Source organism: Balaenoptera physalus (assembly GCF_965194825.1).
Source record: "Balaenoptera physalus genome assembly, chromosome: 9".
Classification (NCBI taxonomy): Eukaryota; Metazoa; Chordata; class Mammalia; order Artiodactyla; family Balaenopteridae; genus Balaenoptera; species Balaenoptera physalus.
This window is the reverse complement of record NC_138888.1, coordinates 40,470,643-40,491,895: the sequence shown is the minus strand read 5'-3', so window position 1 is coordinate 40,491,895 and position 21,253 is coordinate 40,470,643. Positions and strand designations below refer to the sequence as shown.

The following is a 21,253-nucleotide window of genomic DNA, read 5'->3' as shown; positions in this document are numbered from 1 at the left end:
GCTTCCCCCCATTCTAAGAACTGTACCTAAACTGTACAAACAATGTGGTTTATGCGGAACGTCTGTTTTCCTTCTGGGGATGTGGAATGCCTGGTATGTAGTAGGCAGAAGGTGCCAACATGATTAACCCCCAATTTGAAAAGAAAATGGGCACTGAGTCTCTAATGAGCTACCCTGGTAAACAACATTTCACATGAGCGGTCACAATTGACACTGGAGAAATTAAGTGGAGTCCTGTGTGACTCCACTGGCAAAAAAGACTCTTGGAGGGGCTTCCCTGGTGGCGCAGTGGTTGAGAATCTGCCTGCCAATGCAGGGGACACGGGTTCGAGCCCTGGTCTGGGAAGATCCCACATGCCGTGGAGCAACTAGGCCCGTGAGCCACAACTACTGAGCCTGCGCGTCTGGAGCCTGTCCTCCGCAACAAGAGAGGCCACGATAGTGAGAGGCCCGCGCACCGCGATGAAGAGCGGCCCCCGCTCACCGCAATTGGAGAAAGCCCTCGCACAGAAACGAAGACCCAACACGGCCAAAAATTAATTAATTAATTAATTAATTAATTTTTTAAAAAAGTTATTACACAAAAAAATTTGTAACTATGTTTGGTGATACATGTTAACTAGAATATTGTGGTCATCATTTCGTAATATAAAAAAAAAAAAAAAAAAAAGACTCTTGGAGGCTTATGCTTGGTATCCTCCAGACTTTACCCAATGCGCCTCTTCCTTACACCAGTTTTGCTTTGTATCTTTTTTCTGTAAGAAATCATATCTGGGAGTACAACTATGTGCTGACTCCTATAAGTCCTCCCAGCAAATCATCAAATCTGGGGGTGGGCTTGGGGAACCCCCCTTCCATAGCTATGTCTTATCTAAATCAAACTTTAGGATCCAGATCAATAAAATGAAACTTCCCCCCAGAAATCTGGATCTCAAACTCAATATGACCAAATCTACCAAATCTAAAGGTATAACCTTTCCCAACTTTCCTATTTTCTTCCTACTGTTACTTATCTCAATGAATGACAGACATTCAAATGAGTAAGTCCTCACCCAACCCCCTTTCAAAAAGCCAAGTCCTCTAAAACCTACATTCTAAATATAGTACTCCTGAGTCCACCCATTTATCTCAATACACTGTCATAGCCTTAATTCATGTTTCCATCATCTTTTGCTTGGATTACTGCAAAACCTCTTAGGGGAGAAGTTTTGAAGTAAAAACTATCTCCACGTAGCACCTTCAGCCCATTTTCTAAATTTTCCAAAGCCCTAATATGATCATATTACTTCAGTACATGAAAATCTATCAGTGGCTCACTAAACCTCCAGAATAAAGGTCAATCTCCTAAATTTGACAATAAGAACTTTTTAATGACCTAACATTAGTCTTATTCCTCTTATCCTCTAGATGTCTCCCTCCCCAGCCACACACACATGCAGAGAAATACATCTACCTGTGTAAAAGTCTGTCACCAAAAGCCAGTTCAACATGTGACCAGTCAAATGACCAATTCATTAAAAGCAAGTCCACTAAAAATCTCACCAGTCAATGCACACCAATTGAATTTGAAACACATTCAAAACTGAAATTAACAACAAACTCATTTTTATCTGCAAAAGGGAAAGGGCTGAAGATTCCCCTTAAGTAGCTCTTTTCTATTTTTAATGGAATTATGAAGCCCTATCCTGCCTCATACATGAATGAAACAAACTGAGGTCAACTGGCACAGACCCAATTTAAAGCATCTAAGAACTTTTCAAAAAACATCATCCACTTAATATTAGCTTTCAGGGAACTGATTTTCAGGAAATTTCTCTAATACTAATTCACATTTCTCTTAGCAATCTATGTCTAGCCATATGAAATATGTGCAGTTACCAAGTGTACTATGTGTTTTCTAATCCCTAAAGCCTTTAAACATGCTATTCCATGGCCCTGAAATATTTTCCCACCGCTACCTTAACCACCACCCCTCTTTCCCAGAATAACACCTATTCATTAATAAAAAATTTCCCACTATCCTTGAAAATGAGCAATTGTTCTATAGATAAAAACCAGAACCATATTTCTATATAACCATGGTTAACAGGTATCTAGAACAAGTTTAAAACCTTGTTAATCATGACATGTCAACAGATCTCAATGAACATACTTTTGTAAGCAAACCAATTAGTTAGCCCCTTTCTTGTAAAAGTCAGCCAACAACAGACAACATTCCAGGAAATCTACAGTTGGCATGAACTCACTCTCACCTCTGAAAGCCCAACCTGAGTTCCAAGTTTTCCCCAAAATTTTATATTAACAATGTGCTTTGCCTAATTAAGTAACCAATAAACTCAGTTTTATGCATTGTGTCAGATACTGAACAGTGGTCTTAACCCTCAATGATTCTGGAGCTTACATTGAGATTACACCTTGAGGATTCTCATTTGGCATCATTCCATGGGGTCCTCAAAGAAGAGTGTTCACTGGGTCCCCAAGTCCCAAACTTCGATAATCCTTCAGATTTGCCACCACGTGAGTCTGTCTCAACAATGATCTAAGCTTCAACTTACTTCACTGAGTTCTCATTGCTAGATTTTATTATCCTTGGATTTGTAATGAAATAGGTCTTTGTACAAAGTAGCCTTTTGTTTTGGAGGAGCATCATTTGGTCAATAGTTCTACTATTAACCTGCTTATTCTTCTGTGCTCATTTTGCTTTTGTTGTTATTTGCAGACTCTGAACTCCTGTCTTCTTTTGGTTTAGCTTGCATCTACTGAATATATAAAGGAGTGTTCATAGGAAACAAAAGGAGGCATAGTCCAAAGTCTCTAATCCAGTCAATCCAATCCAAGCCAGCCCTGAGATGAGTGGCTACCAGCAACACACTCATGCAAAGGCAACTGGTCAAACTGCCTTGGGACTTCTACAAAAATTTCATGAGGACACTCCCTGACTTGTCAATTCTGGAAAGAGGAGAATCAATGATCATCATGTCACCAATCACACAGCCCCTCCCTAGCTTCTGCTTAGCCAGAACCTGAGACACCATTCATAAGCACACACTTTTGCCCAAAAGTATAGTGATCTGTTTCATGTTTGTAATGAGTTTATCTAAGGTGCAACCTCCTTGACAGAACTACTTCCTAGATGAACTTACTCTTAAGATCCTAGTTCTTACACATAAATTGGTAAATAGCAACAAAAAATGACTTTGAAAAACTGCCATTATGGAGAACTTTTGACGTGACAAATATACTTAAGAGAGGCTCTAAAGAATTAGAAGACAAAAGAACAAATAGCTTCTCTGAGAACTCAAAGTACTATCTCCAAGATAATCTTTCTCACTCTTTAGTTTACTTCCACTCAAACCTTCAAAAACCCATTCTTCCTTGCACTCATTTCTACTCACCTTTATCTTCACTACCCACTTGAACCCACTTCTGTTCCTTCTACTCCTTCCCCTTACTTCTTACATGTGCTATCTTTTATTTGAGAAGGGGTAACAATCACAGAAAAAGGTACATCTTAGAAGAGGGACAATCACATGATATAATATCCCCTTTAAATTGCAGAAGCAAAAAGCAGATCTACAGTAGGTAAATTTAAATATTAAAGAGTCAAGTTGAGAGTATAAAAAGTGATTATCTTAAACCTTAGGAAAGACAAATTTGCTGTAAAATTCAGGATTTTATTTCATACTTATTCTCCTGCACTAGGAAATATGTATCAGCCAGCTCACTTAACTGTTAACCGCTAAGATTGGCGAGGCGGGGCTGGGGGTGGGGGCGGGGGGAGTATAAAAAACAGTAAGGTAGGGAGAATTTAACCTAGCTGTCAATATTTTTTTTTAAAACGACTTTAAGAGGGCAAGAAAAATAGGAAACATACTACATAATAAAACCATTTCAGAAGTCATTCCCTTAAGGGTAAACTGGACAAAAGATTCAAATTGTTAAAAATAAAAGAATAGTTATGCTGATAGCCAAAATGCTTTTCAATTAGTACAGATATTGCTTTAAAAAACTGATAGCACATACACAAATTATTTGTTGCCCAATGCTACCTACTGAAAATGTCGTATGTGCCACAGACAGAACAAACTGCACAAAAGAGTGCAAACTGCACAAAACTGCACTAACACATATTACTTTTAAATTTAAATTAATTAAAATTAAAGAATCAATTTAGGGACTTCCCTGGTGGCACAGTCATAAAGAATATGTCTGCCAATGCAGGGGACATGGGTTTGAGCCCTGGCCTGGGAAGACACCACATGCCACGGAGCAACTAAGCCCGTGCACCACAACTACTGAGCCTGCGCTCTAGAGCTCACGAGCCACAACTACTGAGTCCGCATGCCACAACTACTTAAGCCCGTGCACCTAGAGCCTGTGCTCCGCAACAAGAGAAGCCACCACAGTGTGAAGCCCACACACCACAATGAAGAGTAGCCCCCGCTCGCAGCAACTAGAGAAAGCCCGTGCACAGCAATGAAGACCCACTGCAGCCAAAAATAAATAAATAAAAGGGGGTAAAAAAGGAATCAATTTAGTCTCTTAGTTTCCCTAACCACATTAAGTTTTCAGTAGACACATACAGCTAATGGCTACCCCACTGGACAATGCAGATGTTTCACTGTTGTAGAAAATGTAGAAAATCAAATAGCACTGTTGACAAGCTAGAGGAAATGCTTTAGTAGATACTCATGTTAAACAAGCTGCTATGACTGCAGTCCTTTTGTAAGGATCTCTTATAAAACAAAAGACAAATCCATGGAGTGGTCCAAAGTTCCCACTGCAGATATACAAAATTTGATCTTCAGTTCTGAAAGGAAAATGGGAACAAACACACATGGCATCCATTTTCCCCAATGTTTCTTTTCAAAAGTTGGGTTTACTTTTAAAATTATACACACACACACACACACACACACACACACACCATTAAAAAAAAAAACTCTTGATATTTTGGTAAATTTAGGAAAGCTTTAAGAGAAAATGAGGTTTAAGAGGAAATCTCATGCAAGTTTGATTAATTATGAACATGAAATATTTGAACAAGTTGATAGAACACTGAAGTTGATAATAGAGTAACTATTTGTAGGCTAAGAAGTGATTATAGTATAATTCATTTTTCAAATAAGGAATGGATTTTAAGAGTTAATCTACAAGAAACATTTGAAATATGTCCACTAGGGCCTATGTCATACCAACAGTTATTTGTATGTCAAACCATAAGAGGAAAAAAATTGTTCTTGGTTTTTTTCTCCTTTTTCTATTCTAGCAAGATCACTCTATGCTCATATGGCAGCAACAAATTTCAATTTAAAATGGGAATGAGAGAAATGTGGAAAGACTTTAGTTTCTCTAAGGATTTTTAAATACCTATTACCTCTACAAATAATTCCCATCCTAATATTCAGTATCTCCCTCTTCTCCTTTCTGAAGCCTAATTCTCTTAATTCTCAAACACAAAACAATTATTATTCTCCTTTCTTCAATTTATGTTCTACTGCAGTCTTCCTAAAATTCAGTTCTAGGAATCTTTCCATTTACCTCACTTCTCAACTCAAGATTCTACCTAACTACATAGAATGTATTTATTATCTCAAAGTCATATTAGTATAACTTTAATTTCACAATTTTCATGTTTGTCAATTAATTGCTAGACTTGCTGATTTCAGTTCCTTTCAGTGCCCTAACATGTTGTTCTACTAATAGCAGTAAATGCAGAAAATTTTACTAATATATTTTACAGTATTAGTTTATATTTAGTGTAACTTGAATCAATTTTTGCAACTACAAAAGCATTTACCATTCTGAGTTTTATCATGCAACTTTCAGTTAAAAACATGGGTAAATTTTATAGAACGAACTCCCCTACAAACACCTGATCTGAATTAAACTATATGATAATATTGGGCTGGCAAAAAGTTCATTTGGATTTTTCCATAATGTTACAGAAAAACCCGAGAGAACTTTATGGCCAACCCAATACTTAATATGGCTTATCCCAAAATAGCTAGTTACCAGCTCAATTTACTATGAAGTTATATATTTCCTAACTGTTATCCTGACTGTATTTTAAGTCTCTACTTTTATTCTTTTATGTTCACAGAATGGTAGTTTAAAAGTCACATAAAAGGGGGACTGCTTCATTACCCGATATTAATTAATCACTCAACTTTGCATATTCAAGTTATTACATCAGATATCTTTTTGTGATAATATTTCTCAAGATAAGAACAGAAATATAGGGGCTTCCCTGGTGGCGCAGTGGTTGAGAATCTGCCTGCTAATGCAGGGGACATGGGTTCGAGCCCTGGTCTGGGAAGATCCCACATGCCACGGAGCAGCTGGGCCCGTGAGCCACAACTACTGAGCCTGCGCGTCTGGAGCCTGTGCCCCGCAATGGGAGGGGCCGCGATAGTGAAAGGCCCGCGCACCGCGATGAAGAGCGGTCCCCGCACCGCGATGAAGAGTGGCCCCCGCTTGCCGCAACTAGAGAAAGCCCTCGCACGAACCGAAGACCCAACACAGCCAAAATAAATAAATAAATAAATAAATAAAGTAGCTATTAACACTTATCACAAGGAATTATCATTTAAAAAAAAAAAAAAAAAAAAAAAAGAACAGAAATATAGACTTACCAGATATTTATATTTCTTTTCAATAAGTCTTAGTACTGCAGTTCTGCTATAATATGCATGCTAAAATTAGGAGGAAAATGGTATTTAATATTCAAGCTATACCATTCAAAATCTATTTTTCCTGCAACATTTCCTTAACATAAATTACACAATAACTTAGTTTAAATTATTGTAATCAGGGTAAAACACATTTTTCTAAGTACAATGATTATGAGCACAGCAGTCATAAGAATGAAAATTATATTAAAAACTGGAGCATTTACTGACAGACCAATAGAAAACAATATATCCCTCCATTGTGTCCAGTTACCATGCTAAATTACTTTAAAGCCAAAAAAAAACATGTCTGACTACCAGTGTATGACAGAGCCTAAAGGAAAGATTAAGAAGTGAGGGCGAGGGGGGTCAGGGGAGGAATCACAGCTCTCACAATGAAGAGGGTACTGTACTGTTTACACACGCAGAAATCTGCCAAGGTTGAAATGCTCTGAAGGGACAGTATCTTAATCATTCTCTGCCAGTCATATTTTAAAAATGATTCGAAGTGCCAAAACAACTCTCTCCTTAGAACATAGATGAGATTAAATATGCTTTTTATGCATTGTACAAAGGGGAAATTTTACATGAATATTACTTATGTTTGATATCATTAGCCTTCAATGTAGTTTCTTTATTTTACTTTAAAAAATTAAATAATAGTCTGTAAAAACTATCAAAATTCTGGGGAATAGAATTTAATTAAGTGGGGTTTGGGTTAATTGAGGGTTAATCAAAACCCTGTGTGTTTTACCCCTTGTAGCTTAAAATGTTTTAAAAAACCATTAATCTTTTTTCCAGGTTTAGTAAGATAAACATGTTGACTTACAATTAAACTATTGATCATGTTCTAAAACGAAAGCCTCATAGTACATCCCTTAGACCGGAGCTGACATACCACAACCCTCAGGCCAAATTCAGCTGCCCCCTGGTTTGGTAAACAATGTTTTATTGTAACATAGTCACATCTATTCATTTATATATTACCTATGGATGCTTCTGGGCTACTGAGAACTGAGTAGTTGCAACAGAAACAGGACAGCCCACAAAGCCAGAAATATTTACTGCCTGACCCTTTACATAAAGTTTGACAACTTCTGCCTTAGATGAGTGGAGGAGAATGTGATAAATTTTAATAATACTAGAACACACTTGGGGAGCTGATTTAATAATTTTCCATTGGTTAGTTTTCCTGTAATGTGCATCATTCTCTTAAGAATCAAGTGCTGACAATAAAAAATGTTAAGTAAAAAAAGTTAATTATAAACACTTAGAATATGATTTGTTAAAATTTACCTGTTTAGGACTTTTTTAAAGCATACAACCACATAAAACAAAATCTTAATATCTGTTATCCCTGTGTTATAGAATTAGAGAAATTTAATTTTATTTGTGCTTTTACATATTTTGTATATTGTCTACAATAGTGGTGTAATTTGATAATCAAAAAAAAGAAAAAGGTCAAATGTCAGATGTGGGGAACAAAGGGTTCAGGTAAAATTAAGTTGAGCAAGCATTTATGAAACATATACTATATGTAGGCCAGGTAAGTGCTAAGCACCAAACAGAATTATGTTTTGGTTAACTGGGCATTATTATACAGTTTAGATAAAAGGCAAAAAAAAAAAAAAAGAAAAGAAAAAAAGCCATCAGCAAGATAATGTCCAAATCGTGCTAAGCAGTAAATGAACATGTTGCTGCTTTGCATGGTTTGCATGGCAAGTCATGGTCCCATTCCCATCCTTCCCCACTGCAACAAATACAGCTTGAGAGGGACAAAGATGTAAGAACACAAGCCAACACAGCTATGACTACTGCCAGACACAGACCACTCTTATTCAACAGCAGATGAGGGAGGTTAACAGTTTAAGAATCTCTTAATATTAGTTCCAGTTCTAAGATAGTGATCAACTTCACAGGAAGTCACCAGCATTCAAGCATTAAACACATTTTCCAAACTGCAATTTCATTAAGTGGCAAATGAAGAGATGTTTTCAAACATCTAAGCCAGAGAAAAGTGAGCATTGAACCCTTATGTTCTACCACATCTGCTTAAAAATTTCGTAGCTTTTAAACTAAGACATGATTTTGGATAGGTCATCAGTTTAATAGATTCAAATGAATTACCATTAAAATCCTTTTCTGACTCTGTCACCTAATTGGTAAACCATCTTGAGCAAGTTACTTCTCTATCCCTCAGTTGCTGCATCTGTAAAATGGGATAATAATACCACCACTTACGTCATAGATTGTTATAGGAATTAAGTGAGTTAACACGTGTAAAAGTGATTAGAACTCTTGGCACACAGTAAACATTCAAACAGCAGCTATTTTTTGACACAATAGAGCAATGCAAAGAAAGGTAGTAAAACATTCCATATTTCCTTACCATCCACTTTTTGAACCACACAGCCTTGGTATCAACCAATGCAAGAAAGTATATCGGATCCAAAATCTTCTGTGAGACAAGATGGCTTTGATCATGTTTAACTGATAATAAAGACAAAGTACTCTCCACAATTTCTTCCATATACCTTAAAGTTTGGGAAAGAAGTGATTTTTAGAAAAAAACAAATGCTATTATATACGTAATAGTGACATTTTATATTTATGGAATGATAAAGTAATAAGTAATCTTTAGAAACATCATTTTTTAATGTTTCAGTAAATGGCAGGGGTGAAATTCACCCCCAGTTTTCTCTGCTCTAAAAACTTATGCTCTACTTCAAACACTGGCTGTCCAAATTTAACTTTCCTTTTTAGACCCACAGTTACTCTTACAACCTTATTAAAGATCTTAGAACTAAAAAGGGAAAAGTTTAAAGAACATTCAAGGAACTTGACCAAAGTAGCGAAGACCAGTAATGAAAGAACCTGAAGCTACAACATCCTCTTCTTACCTTGTTGTGATAATTAAATGGTATAAAATGGTACTTGCATAGAGCCATTCACATAGCTAATGAAAAGCTAAAAAATAAACTAGTAAGCCTTTCCCAACCACATAAATCAGTTAAGACTGTCTCTACTCTCTTTGAAATGTATGTGGACAGTAACACTCCTAATTTTATATTGGCATAAACTAGGGGGCTTACTTTTCTGGGTGTCGAATCCAGAAAGATGGAGCCTCTTTCTGATATTCATTTAGAAGACGAACCTATAAAACAGTGCATAACCGTTCTCAAGAAGTTACAATCCTTAAATATAGAATTAAACAGAAATAAAAGTATATTATAGAAAATGAATACCTTTTTAAGTAAATGGATCACATTAGGATTAGTTATATCTATGCCAGTTGAAAGAGTAGGAATATGATTTTCTCTAGAAATAAAGTGTAACTCCAAATATTTAGCTAAAAAGAAAAAATAAAAATAAGGTTATTATGCCATTCATTTACAGTGCTTTCTGCAACAGTTATTTCCTATCCATTTTCTTAAGTACAAACTTTTAAGTTTTAAAAATGATATAATAAACATACCTAAGCTTTTATAAATTTCCTTGGTCATATGTAACGGTGAAAGTGTAAACGTCTGTGCATAGAATTTTAAAATCCGGTCCTATGGAAATGAAACAAGATTTGTATCCAAGATTCTTTCATCATCTATTTTTGTAAGAATCGTTTTCTGCATAGTAAAAAACTTAATAAACCAAGACCATTCAAAAATTTCAGTAGAAATGTAACTAAAACGGTGCATTCTTGTGTTGGTTGGCAAAAAGTAAAGTCAACCAAAACTAAGAGTCAATCTAATACAGCAGTATATTGTTGTAAAATCTGGTAATAGCAGATACAGACATGGGGAGATGGGGTGAAGAAAGGAAACAATATAATTTGTTACAATTTGACACAATGTAAAGGAGCCAAACAAGGAAACAGTAGGAGTACTAGATGTAAAACAAAACAAACAATAAACCCCACTCCTTTCCAAATCCACTATTTGTTTCTGTTTTAATTGCTCACATAGGAAGATTAATCAGATTTTTAGGACTTCAATAATTTTGCCTATTCCCAAAAATATTATATTCCAAAATTTTACATTATTAAAACGTAAAGTAGAAACTACCACAATGTAAATGAATTAAATGAGATAACAGATGTAGTCAGTACCTGACACTCGTAGGCACCTAGAAATGACAGCTTATCATTTTAATTATACCAACTTTGATGGGATTGATCCTAACAGTGAAATTCAGTTTCCCATTAAAAAAATAAAATTCTCTCAAATGTTCTACTCTGAAGAAAAAACTAACCTTGACTATATCAAATATTAGATGAATACACTTACAAAAAATGGTTACCCAAGTGACTAAAAATGTATTTCAATAACCCAAGAGGTTCGTACTGAACACAGGATATTAAATATTTTGGGAAGTTTTCACAGCTGCAGCAATTGGTAAGTATTTGTCATACTTTTCGAACACTATAGGCTTCACTCAGTTACATGTAAGAGTCCTTTAGAGCAGCATTCCCCAACCTTTTTGGCACCAGGGACCAGTTTTGTGGAAGACAATTTTCCCACAGACAGTAGGGCGGGGTGCTTAAGGCCATAATGCGAGCCATGGGGAGCAGCAGATGAAGCTTAGCCGCTCACCTCTTGCTGTGCGGCCCAGTACCTGGGGGTTGGGGACCCCTGCTTTACAGTAGAAAACGAAGAAACAGAATCAAACTCAAGAATTTGGGTAAAGCATAAGTTCTAGATGAAAAGAACACCATGCCTTGTTTTCTATTCAAGTTGATTGGTTTTATTACCATTTTCCCTCTATGACAATGTCTTCCAATTTTATTGCATTAAGTATCGACACTGACTCTTGCTGAATATAATGGTCAAATCAGACCACTTACATTGACCCAGTAGGATCTTTACCATGTTTATAAAAGGAATAAAGGAAACCTATTAGACCACTATTCTGTCTTTAAGAGGGAAATTTACAGTTGTATTTCCTGTTAGAATGCCTTGAAATGTTAAAAGGTAACCCTGAAATATCTTTCCCCTTTGAAGTTCTTGAATCCTTGAGTTTTTAGAGAAGTCTGCATCACCCTCTGGGGTTAGTATGGTTGAACTGCATCCAGGTATTGGGTAATTAAACACCATTTCCCCCCTTATAAAAATAACAAACCACTTGTTTCTAAACCACTTCTGTTTACCAGTATAATTATATTTTCACTGATGGAAGAGTAATTTTAAGTAGTAAAAAGGTACTGAGTTTTATTTTTATTTGTATTAACTGTTTACTGTCTGTCTCCTCTTCTAGAAGTTCTATGAAGGCAAAGGCTTCTGTCTTGCTCAGTGTTCCCAGCATCTGAACTAGAATGATGTACACTGTAGGTATTCAGTGCATATTTGTTGAAGAGCTGGAAAAATTTTTCTACTAATACCTTAAAAAATTCTATATAAAAAAACCTTATCAATTTTAAAGCCAATTTTTTTCTTCACTGACACATCATTTACGAAGAAAAAGACACTTAAAAAAAACCTAGTTTGGGGGACTTCCCTGGTGGTCCAGTGGTTAAGACTCTGTGCTCCCAATGCAGGGGGCCCAGGTTCGATCCCTGGTCTGCGAACTAAGTTCCCACATACCACATCTAAGCCCGTGTGCCGCAACTAGAGAAACCCATGTGCCACAACAAAGACCCAGTGCGGCCAAAATAAATACATACGTACATACATAAAAAACCTAGTTTGTAGTTAAATGTGATGCTGGAATACAGTCAGGATTTTTTTTTAATCCCATATAATTACTGCACTTTTTAATATAATCTTACTTTTCAACATAGTGTTTCTGAGAAGTCATATGTGAATCATTTTTTTAATATAAAATAACTCTCTCTACTAACTTTACAGTTTTTGGAATTTTCTATATTAGTTTTATAATTCATCTCAATTATCATCTCAATTATCTTCTAAAGTGTTAGCTTTACAGTTTTCTAACTTCTCTTTTTAAGCAGTTAAGCAATCTCTAACACTTAACTGCACAGGGAAAATGCTTATTAATCCTTTAGAATAAATTGTAATCATTGTAAGTTCAAGTCTTCATGTATCATGAATTCTTTCAAAAACACACTCTTTCTTTTAAAATATTTTTCTTAATTCAAAAACATTGACACAGATACTTGGATATCCCTTTACAAGATAAAACAAAATGCATAAGCTAACATAGTCTATTATTTGGCAATGAAGTATGACACTGACCAAGCATACTTTGAATCTAATCATGACATAGTAAGTTAATTCCTTTAAAAAAAAAAATCTTGACAATTCAAAAGCTGCAGCTGAAGTTATATTTGCACTACTATTAAATATTTGAGCTACTATTAAAGAAAATTATATTCCATTTGCTTCTAGAATAGTAGGGAAAAAAAAACAGGAATTCTTAACACTTCTGTAAGCATTTCCTTACACTAAATACAGGATCAGGATCTGAAAGATACACTGTCAGTTTCTCACAGAGAGTGGTCCAGTTTTCACAGTTCAGGACATCAGATGGAGGAGCTGAACATAACGTTTGCAAGCCTTCATATCTCACCTATAATTTTTTAAAAGAATTTTTATTAATACTCAGCCACCAAAATAATAGCAATTCTCCAAATATTTAACAAACATTGAAAGGCAGAGTCTGGATAACTGCTTTAAAGAGCCAATGGAAAATCAGAGGCCCTTTTATAAAACAATTCTTAATTCATTTTTTAAACTGTTAAGCAGAGAAACTAAATAGTGTTTTAATTTTTGCTTTACATAAAATAACCTAACTATATTAGGAGATTCTAGGTCACACGTCTAAGGGGAAGAGGAGAAGGGATGGTAGCCAAATCTGAATCACCAGAATAAGGTATTCCAGTGTCTCCTCCATAGACTTTCCTCACTTGAACAGACCCCCATAGGTGGTCCTACAGTTTGAGGACTTTAATTCTAACACTGCCCAGTTATGTCCCTGGTGAAGCATTCCCATTCTAGGATATATGAACAATTCTCACAAAACAATTAATTTGAACTTGTTTTTGCTGCTACACCATATTTTCTGACCTTCTAACCACTGATACAGGGGGAAAAAAAGTGATTCAGCAATGTGATGCAAAACTGAATTTCTGAATTTTCACAGAAATCTTATTAATCATTCTTCTCAAAATTCAATCAGAATTCACTCAAGACAGTATGACCCAAGGGACAGCAGTGGCAAATAGCTCTACTCCAATCGTAAGTGGAATAAAGCTTCTCCCCCACTCACTCTCCAGCTAGTGAGTAATAACACACTGATTCCGACCTGTTCCTCAAAATTTGGTTGTTCCTCAGCTGAAATAACTGAAACCTAGTGAGGGGGGAAAAAAAAATGAAGAGTCAAAGAGCTAAGACCTTAGGACACCAAGCCCTCGGAATGTGTCAAGGTGTCAGTTTTCAGGGTGTCAAGTTTTAGGTGAAACAAATAGAATACACATGTGTTTAAAAATGTCTATATATTCATATGAAAAACTCTTAAATACAATTTTATTTGGGATAGGCATTAGGGGGACTATGAAGAGAGTTTAAAAATATTAAGTAAATTTCTCCTTTTCAGTTAATTTTTAGGACAAAACTCCATTAACAATTTACTATTTGCAGAAGTAGAACAAAGGTTTCTGAACAAGTATAGATTTCCAAATAATCCACTTAAACTAAAGACAATAATATTGTTATCATATAAAGTCAGGTTCCATTGCCAATCTGTTGAAACATTTACTAAAACCTAGAAAATAAATCAGAATGCGAAATGCTGAGAGGAAAAAAAAAAAATCAGTGGGAGTAAATCATAGCTATTCACTTAATTTAAAATGAAAAGTTGAAGAAAAACAATGTATTTCAAAAACGAGACCAAATGGCAAGATATAACAGACGTCTGAGGTACTTCAAAAATCCTATCATTTTCTATTTCAAGTGAAACAGACTGACTTTCAAATGAAATAAAACTTCATAAACAGTAATTTATACAATTATTACAATATAAAGAGGCTCAATTCAATAAAATTGCTTTTTAAAAGTATTTTCTAATAAATGAACACGTGTCAAAGTTGCTCACGTTTTCCAGAAGTAGAAAGAGCATTAAATGAAGATTTTTTTCTTCAAAGAAATCACTAAAATATCACATACAAAGCAACAGTGAAGGAACAGTTTGGGAGAAACTGCTCATAAATTCATCCTTGAAAACTGAAACTAGAAATAAAAATTTCCTCTTACAAACTGTGAGAACTCTCTAAGGAGAGCCTCTCTTACTCTGTGACTTTTCATTTCAAGACTAGAAAGTCTAGCAGGGATATCAGTCTAGAACTGCCATGATATTAAAGGACTATCTTCAAGAGAAATAATCCAGCTGCTACTAATTATAATCTATTACATATATATATATATCTGACTGAACTTGACAGTTATCCTTTAAAATTACCTCTTTAGGTTGCCCAGGATCCAACTGGTCTAAAATCAACTGTAATTTTCCTTGACAAAATTTATAACTCTGTAACACAATTAACAGAACATTAATTCTTTCATTCATTTAGTAGACTTTTAGAAGTATTGTTATAAATGATTTTTCATATAACTCCAAGCACAAAACAGATTCTGAAACAAGAGAAGGGAATGATCTATTTTGATTTAGCGGCAAACTTAGAATTTTTGTATCCCAAGGCATTTAAATGAAACTTAATGTCCCAGTAGGACAGTGTACTTTCATGTATATGAGGTTATCATTTGCTGAGCAATTGCAACATGTAGAACATTATAAGACTCAAAAGATATTAAGCTAAAAATGTTTTGTACCCAGGAATCTGAGATGTATGAAACAAAGGTAAAACAACATAAACAAATAAGAAGGCACTGATGGTAACCTAAGCATAGCTACGATGCTGCTTGAACTTTTCTGTTCCTTTTCTTTCCTGTGCTTCTCCTTAAACTTTCTCCATGTCTCCTCTTAGGTGAAGAATTCCTAAAGTAAAAACTTCCATCTAGAAAAAAGTTTAGAGTAGACCATAAGCTGTTTTAGAAAAGGAATCTTCTTCTTGCCAAAGCAATTAAATAATACCTTAAATAACCGCCTAAAAATAAAAGCTGCCGTTATTATGTAACAAGCCTCGTACTACCTCAATTCACAATGACTCTGAAGTATGAGAAATCTGAAAACCAAGTCACCCAGCAATCAGAACTCAGATTCCCATCTTCATTAGAGACCCTCTTCTCTTCACTGTCTATACTCTCTTGAGGTGTTCTCATCTAGTTCTTAAATACATCACAGTGACTCAAATTTGTCAGTCACTTCATCTCCAAGGTAACATATATAATTATCCTTTCAACACTTCCCCTGGATGTTTAATAAGCACCTCAAACTTAACATATCCAAAATAAAACTCTTGATTTTTTTATTCCAAACCTGCTCCTCCCTCAAACTTCCCCATCTTGGTAAATAGTTCTACCATCCATCCATATTTTGTCTTAAGTCAAAAATAGGAGTCAATCTTGACTCCTTGCTTCCTCTCATTTCATACATCCAATGCCATGACAACTCCCAAGTTTCACATATCATAACTCTAACTACCCATTGCCACTTCACTGCTAAAACCTTAGTTGACACCATCATCAACTCTAGACTACTTAAATTCATCCTAACTGGTCTCCCTGCTTCTGCTCTTAATCTCATCCTCCTCTACCCCATCATCCATTCTCTAGCAATAGACAAAGCTTCTCAAAATTATAGATCAAGTCTCTTTATCTCCCTTACTTCAACCCCACAAAAAGACTTCTTGCTTTACTCAGAATAAAATATAAAAGTTTGACTTACACGATCTGGCCCCTGCCTATTTAACTTTCTCTCATACCACTCTGCCCTCTGCCATGCAGGTTTCAGTCATGCTGGCCTTTCTTTCCTCCATCCCTGGAAGATGCCATGCCCACTCTAGCCTAAGAACCTCTGCCATTGCCATTCCTGCTGCCTTGCAATGCTATTCTTCTAGAGCTTTGCATGGCTGCCTTCCTATCACTTAGAATTTGGTCTTTTTCACTATAGTATCCTCAATACCTGAAACAGTGCTGGATACAGAGTCGGCACTCAATATACATTTGTTAAACTCGAGAATGACTCCATAGCCAGTCTTCCTACCATGTTACATTGTCTCTAACAATACAGGGTACATATTGCCACTCGATAACAAACCCAAAACAGCCTGATATTTTCAGATCCTTCAACATAAATTTTCTTAAAAAGCCTTAAAAATGTCCTCAGTTTTACTCCTTTCTAAAGGTATATAGTTCATTGGGCATATACCCAGAGAAAACCATAATTCAAAAAGACACATGCACCCCAGTGTTCACTGCAGCACTATTTACAATAGCCAGGTCATGGAAGCAACCTAAATGCCCACTGACAGACGAACAGATAAAGAAGATGTGGTTCATTTACACAATGGAACATTACTCAGCATAAAAAGGAATGAAACTGGGTCATTTGTAGAGACGTGGATGGACCCAGAGACTGTCATACAGAGTGAAGTAAGTCAGAAAAACAAATATCATATATTAATTAACGCATATATGTGAAATCTAGAAAAATGGTATAGATGAACCAGTTTGCACGGCAGAAATAAAGACACAGATGTAGAGAACAAACGTATGGACACCAAAGGGCGAAAGCGGGGGTCCGGGGGGAGGAGGTGATGGGTGGCGGTGGGATGAATTGAGAGATTGGGATTGACATACATACACTAACATGTATAAAATAGAACCTGTATATAAAAAAAATTAAATTAAAAAATAAAGTATATAATTCAACTGCTGAAGTCTGTATATACTACTTTTTAAAATTAGAAGAACTGTATATTAAATAATAGAGCTTTGAGTTTTCATTATACAACAATTAAAATACTAAAATGTATGAGTGGTAACTACTAAATAAAATGTAAGTATATATAAATGCAACTTGTCTTGTCTAATGGGAAAAAAGTATACATAGACAACACACGATATCTTACATAGTATATATATACATATATAAACATTAAGATATATGTTGTATATATATATAGAAGTATATATGTCCATATGTGTATATAGTATGCATATAAGTATATAAAGTACATATACACACTCGTTCTACTGCTAATTACACAAGCTCTTTTCTTTAGCCTGGCCCTTTTGCCTCTTGTAAAATTGATTTCTTCTGGTCCTCCCACTTCCACTATCATGACTTTTATCAGATTATCATCTATGTCTAAAATGTCCTGCCATCCAGCTCATTAGCAAATAAGGATATCAAGGACATGAATTTTAATCAGACAGAAGGTTAAGCCAGGTTTTAAAATTCTAACTAGCTATGTGACCCTGGAATCTTTAACCCCATCCTCAGTTTTCACATCCACTTCCTAGCATCACTGTAAGAATTAAAAGGGAAAAATGTAAAGTCTTTTTGCTTTATCATTATTAAATTTTAAAATTTGAAGTAAATCTCAAATTTACTTCAATCAGGGAATTTTCTATCTGAAAATAGAAAACTGAGTCCCCCCCTACCTACTGCCTATTCAAGATCTATAAATATAATTCATTGATTTCCATAGATTTCCATTCAGCTTCTTTTCTAAAAGAGAAGTCACGTTGTACAACAGCCCTGGTAAATGCAGAGTCAGATACTGTTTGAACATTCGCAACTACAGGAGTTCATATTTGGTGAAACAACCAATATTATGTCAAGTAGCAGTCAAAAAAGATAATACTTAGATCTTAAAATTCATTTGCTTAAATGCTCCCCCTGAAAAAGACTTTTTTTTTTATCTCTTTATGATCAATACCTCAGGCAAGCAACCCTTACTTTGAAAATGTCTTTGCTTTTTACTTCACAAAAATGATCGCAACTAATCAGCATGATGATCCCTCAACTTCCCTCCTCTTACTCTCAACATTATTCTGTGGTGAACAGTTAACCACCAAATCCAAAGATCTTTTCTTAGTCCTCATCTTATTTGACTTCCCTCTAGCCTTCATCCCCCCCTTAACCTCCTACCCAGTGCAATATGGTTTAGTACCCTTTCTAACCCATTCTTCCATTTCTGTCTGTCCTCTGAAATGTGTTTCCTAAGGTCTTGCTTACTTAGGTGGCTTAAGTAGCAACATCTCTGCACAGATGACTCACGTTGTTATCCCCAACATTTCTACCAAATGAATCCTGCATGTTCAACTACCTGCTACACCACTGGGATACCTTACTGGTGTCTCAAATTCAATACGTATACCCAACAACAACAACAACAAAGAATAAAAGAAGAACCCACCACATTCTTCTCCACATCTAATTCCAGACTTGGTTCATAACATCATAGTCTCCCAGCCACTTTGGCTTAAAAAAACATAACTAGACCTTTAACTTCTACTTCCACTTTGCACTACTCCCTCCAAAACATCTCAAAAGTCGAGCTTAATGATCCTACTTCTGCAATAATTTCACATCAGTCTCTATTCCTACAAAGCCTCCTCAGTTCAGGTCCTCATTACTTTTTACTTAACTACCATGATAGCCTTCTAACTTATCTCCCTACATCCACTTTCTCCCCATCCCATGCCCTTCTGCATCCAACTGTTAGGTCTGACGCACACTTTCCTGTTAAGAAACCTAAAATGATTTCTCTCAAATTACAAAACAATTCAATTTAGCTTTTGAAGTCATTCATTTATTCCTCAAATATTTATTCGGCATCTACTATGTGTCAGACACCTACTATATTACCAGGCACTATGATTTTATAGCTAGAAACAATAAATAATGATTAAGATATAATCCTTACCCTTACTCCATAAACTGCCCTTAATCTAACCAATTTACTCCCTGCAAACTCTGTCCTAACCCTTCACATAAACTACTCAGAGCTTCCCAGATATGCCACATTCTTTGTTGATGCAGAAATTTTGAACTTTCCCTTGTCTGAAATACTTTCCTCTATAGCTCTTGGATATTCTTGGTTATAAGGACTCGTCTTCGGATTCCCATGACACATTACTTCTACTTGCAACTTGGTTATTTATGTACATATCCTATCTCTTTACTCTCAAGTAAGCTCCTTGAAAAAATAATGTATATCTGATTAATCTTTGCAATTTTACAGTGCCTGGCACAAGATATTGTACATAGCATATGCCCAATACATATTTGTTGGTTGAATATGTATCCAAGGAGTTGAAGTCCCTTAATTCTACCATGTTTGTCTTTCCTCTCAGGTAATAATGCATATTAGAAAAGCATAGCCTTTAGTAGTTATCTGATTGGAGTAGCCTCATTAATATGCTTACTACCCTATAAGATTCCTTTGTCTTCTGAAACATAGTACAAATTACTCTTAAAATGTTACTTAAGCAATGAAATACTACACTAGAAATGAGAATAAGTCTAATACCTACCTTAAAGTTTACCTATAGAGTTTTTTAACATTTCTGTGTGTTATTGTGTATCATTGGATGGACAAATTTCCATTGCAACTAACTATAATAATTTATTGATACTTAACTGGAACATGTAGAAAACGTGTTCCATTGACTACAACAGAGTTGTTAAAATATTTAGAACAGCTGAAAATATCAGATTAAAAATTCCTGAGGGGAGCAGTGTCTGCCAACTTGATTGGTAAAGCAACACAAAACAGACCTGTTGGTGATATCAATATAGGTAGATAATTCCAAAAGGAAAACATTTTTAGACATATTTACGTGTGTGAAAGTATAAACCAAGCAAATAATTTCTGAGCAAATGCTACAGGGAAAAGAGCAAGAAGTAGAATAGGTTGATAATCTAAGATGGATTTTGGTCCTACTGTAGGATCATAAGGATCCTAATTAAAGGTCTTTAGATGCTAAAATAAGATTTGTATACATTCCTGTCACATTCAGTATACCTAAAGATAGTGAACATAAGATGCATTCTGTAACTTTTGTTGTTTTAAAGAGATATATTCACTTTATTACAACATATATTGAAGAATATTCACATTAGTCAATAACTACACTTTAAGTTCAAAAATCATACCACCCTCAAATTACTCTAGAAATCTCTATTTAAATATCTGGTTTGTAAACTATATAAACCATTGAAATACAACTAGTCAAAGAAAGACAACTATTACTGTTGTTCAAACAAAGAGCTATGGGAAATAAAATATATAAATATTAAACCTAATGATTCTTTAGGCTTTAGTATGTGTAATTGTATAATGATTTCTTTCCTGTTCTTACAAAAGAAAAAGAACCACCACCCAGTGCTGATGATAATAACAGCAAACATTTATATAAGAGCTTAATATGAGCCAAGTACTGTTCAAAATGCTTTACACACATTAAATCTGCAAGGCAACCTTATAAGAGTAATATTATTACTATCTCCTCTATAAGTTAAGAAAATTGAGGCACTGAAAGAGGTTAAGAAGCCAAAGCCCACAGCTCATCAATGGCACAGCCAGAGTTTGACTTGTTTCCAAGATTTGGAATGAATTAGCTTCATGTAGAATAGTTTTTCAAAATTGTAGTGCATCTAAAACTTCTTAAAGTTATGAGCCCACCCTTCATTAAGCCTTAAATACAGAACAAAGTTATTAATTC

General features: G+C 35.2%; 1 protein-coding gene across 3 annotated transcripts in view; it reads right to left on the bottom strand.

Moving 5' to 3' along the window:
- Positions 1–21,253, bottom strand: part of TBC1D32 (TBC1 domain family member 32) — a 197,285-nt gene that overhangs the window by 154,705 nt on the left and 21,327 nt on the right. For all 3 annotated transcript variants that reach the window (XM_082474446.1, XM_082474447.1, XM_082474448.1), the window contains 7 exons: positions 15,078–15,146; positions 13,065–13,190; positions 10,147–10,225; positions 9,917–10,020; positions 9,764–9,825; positions 9,061–9,205; positions 6,636–6,695 (listed from right to left, as the gene is read on the bottom strand). In XM_082474446.1, the coding sequence (XP_082330572.1) occupies positions 6,636–6,695; positions 9,061–9,205; positions 9,764–9,825; positions 9,917–10,020; positions 10,147–10,225; positions 13,065–13,190; positions 15,078–15,146 (645 nt within the window). The remainder of the gene's footprint in view (positions 1–6,635; positions 6,696–9,060; positions 9,206–9,763; positions 9,826–9,916; positions 10,021–10,146; positions 10,226–13,064; positions 13,191–15,077; positions 15,147–21,253) is intronic.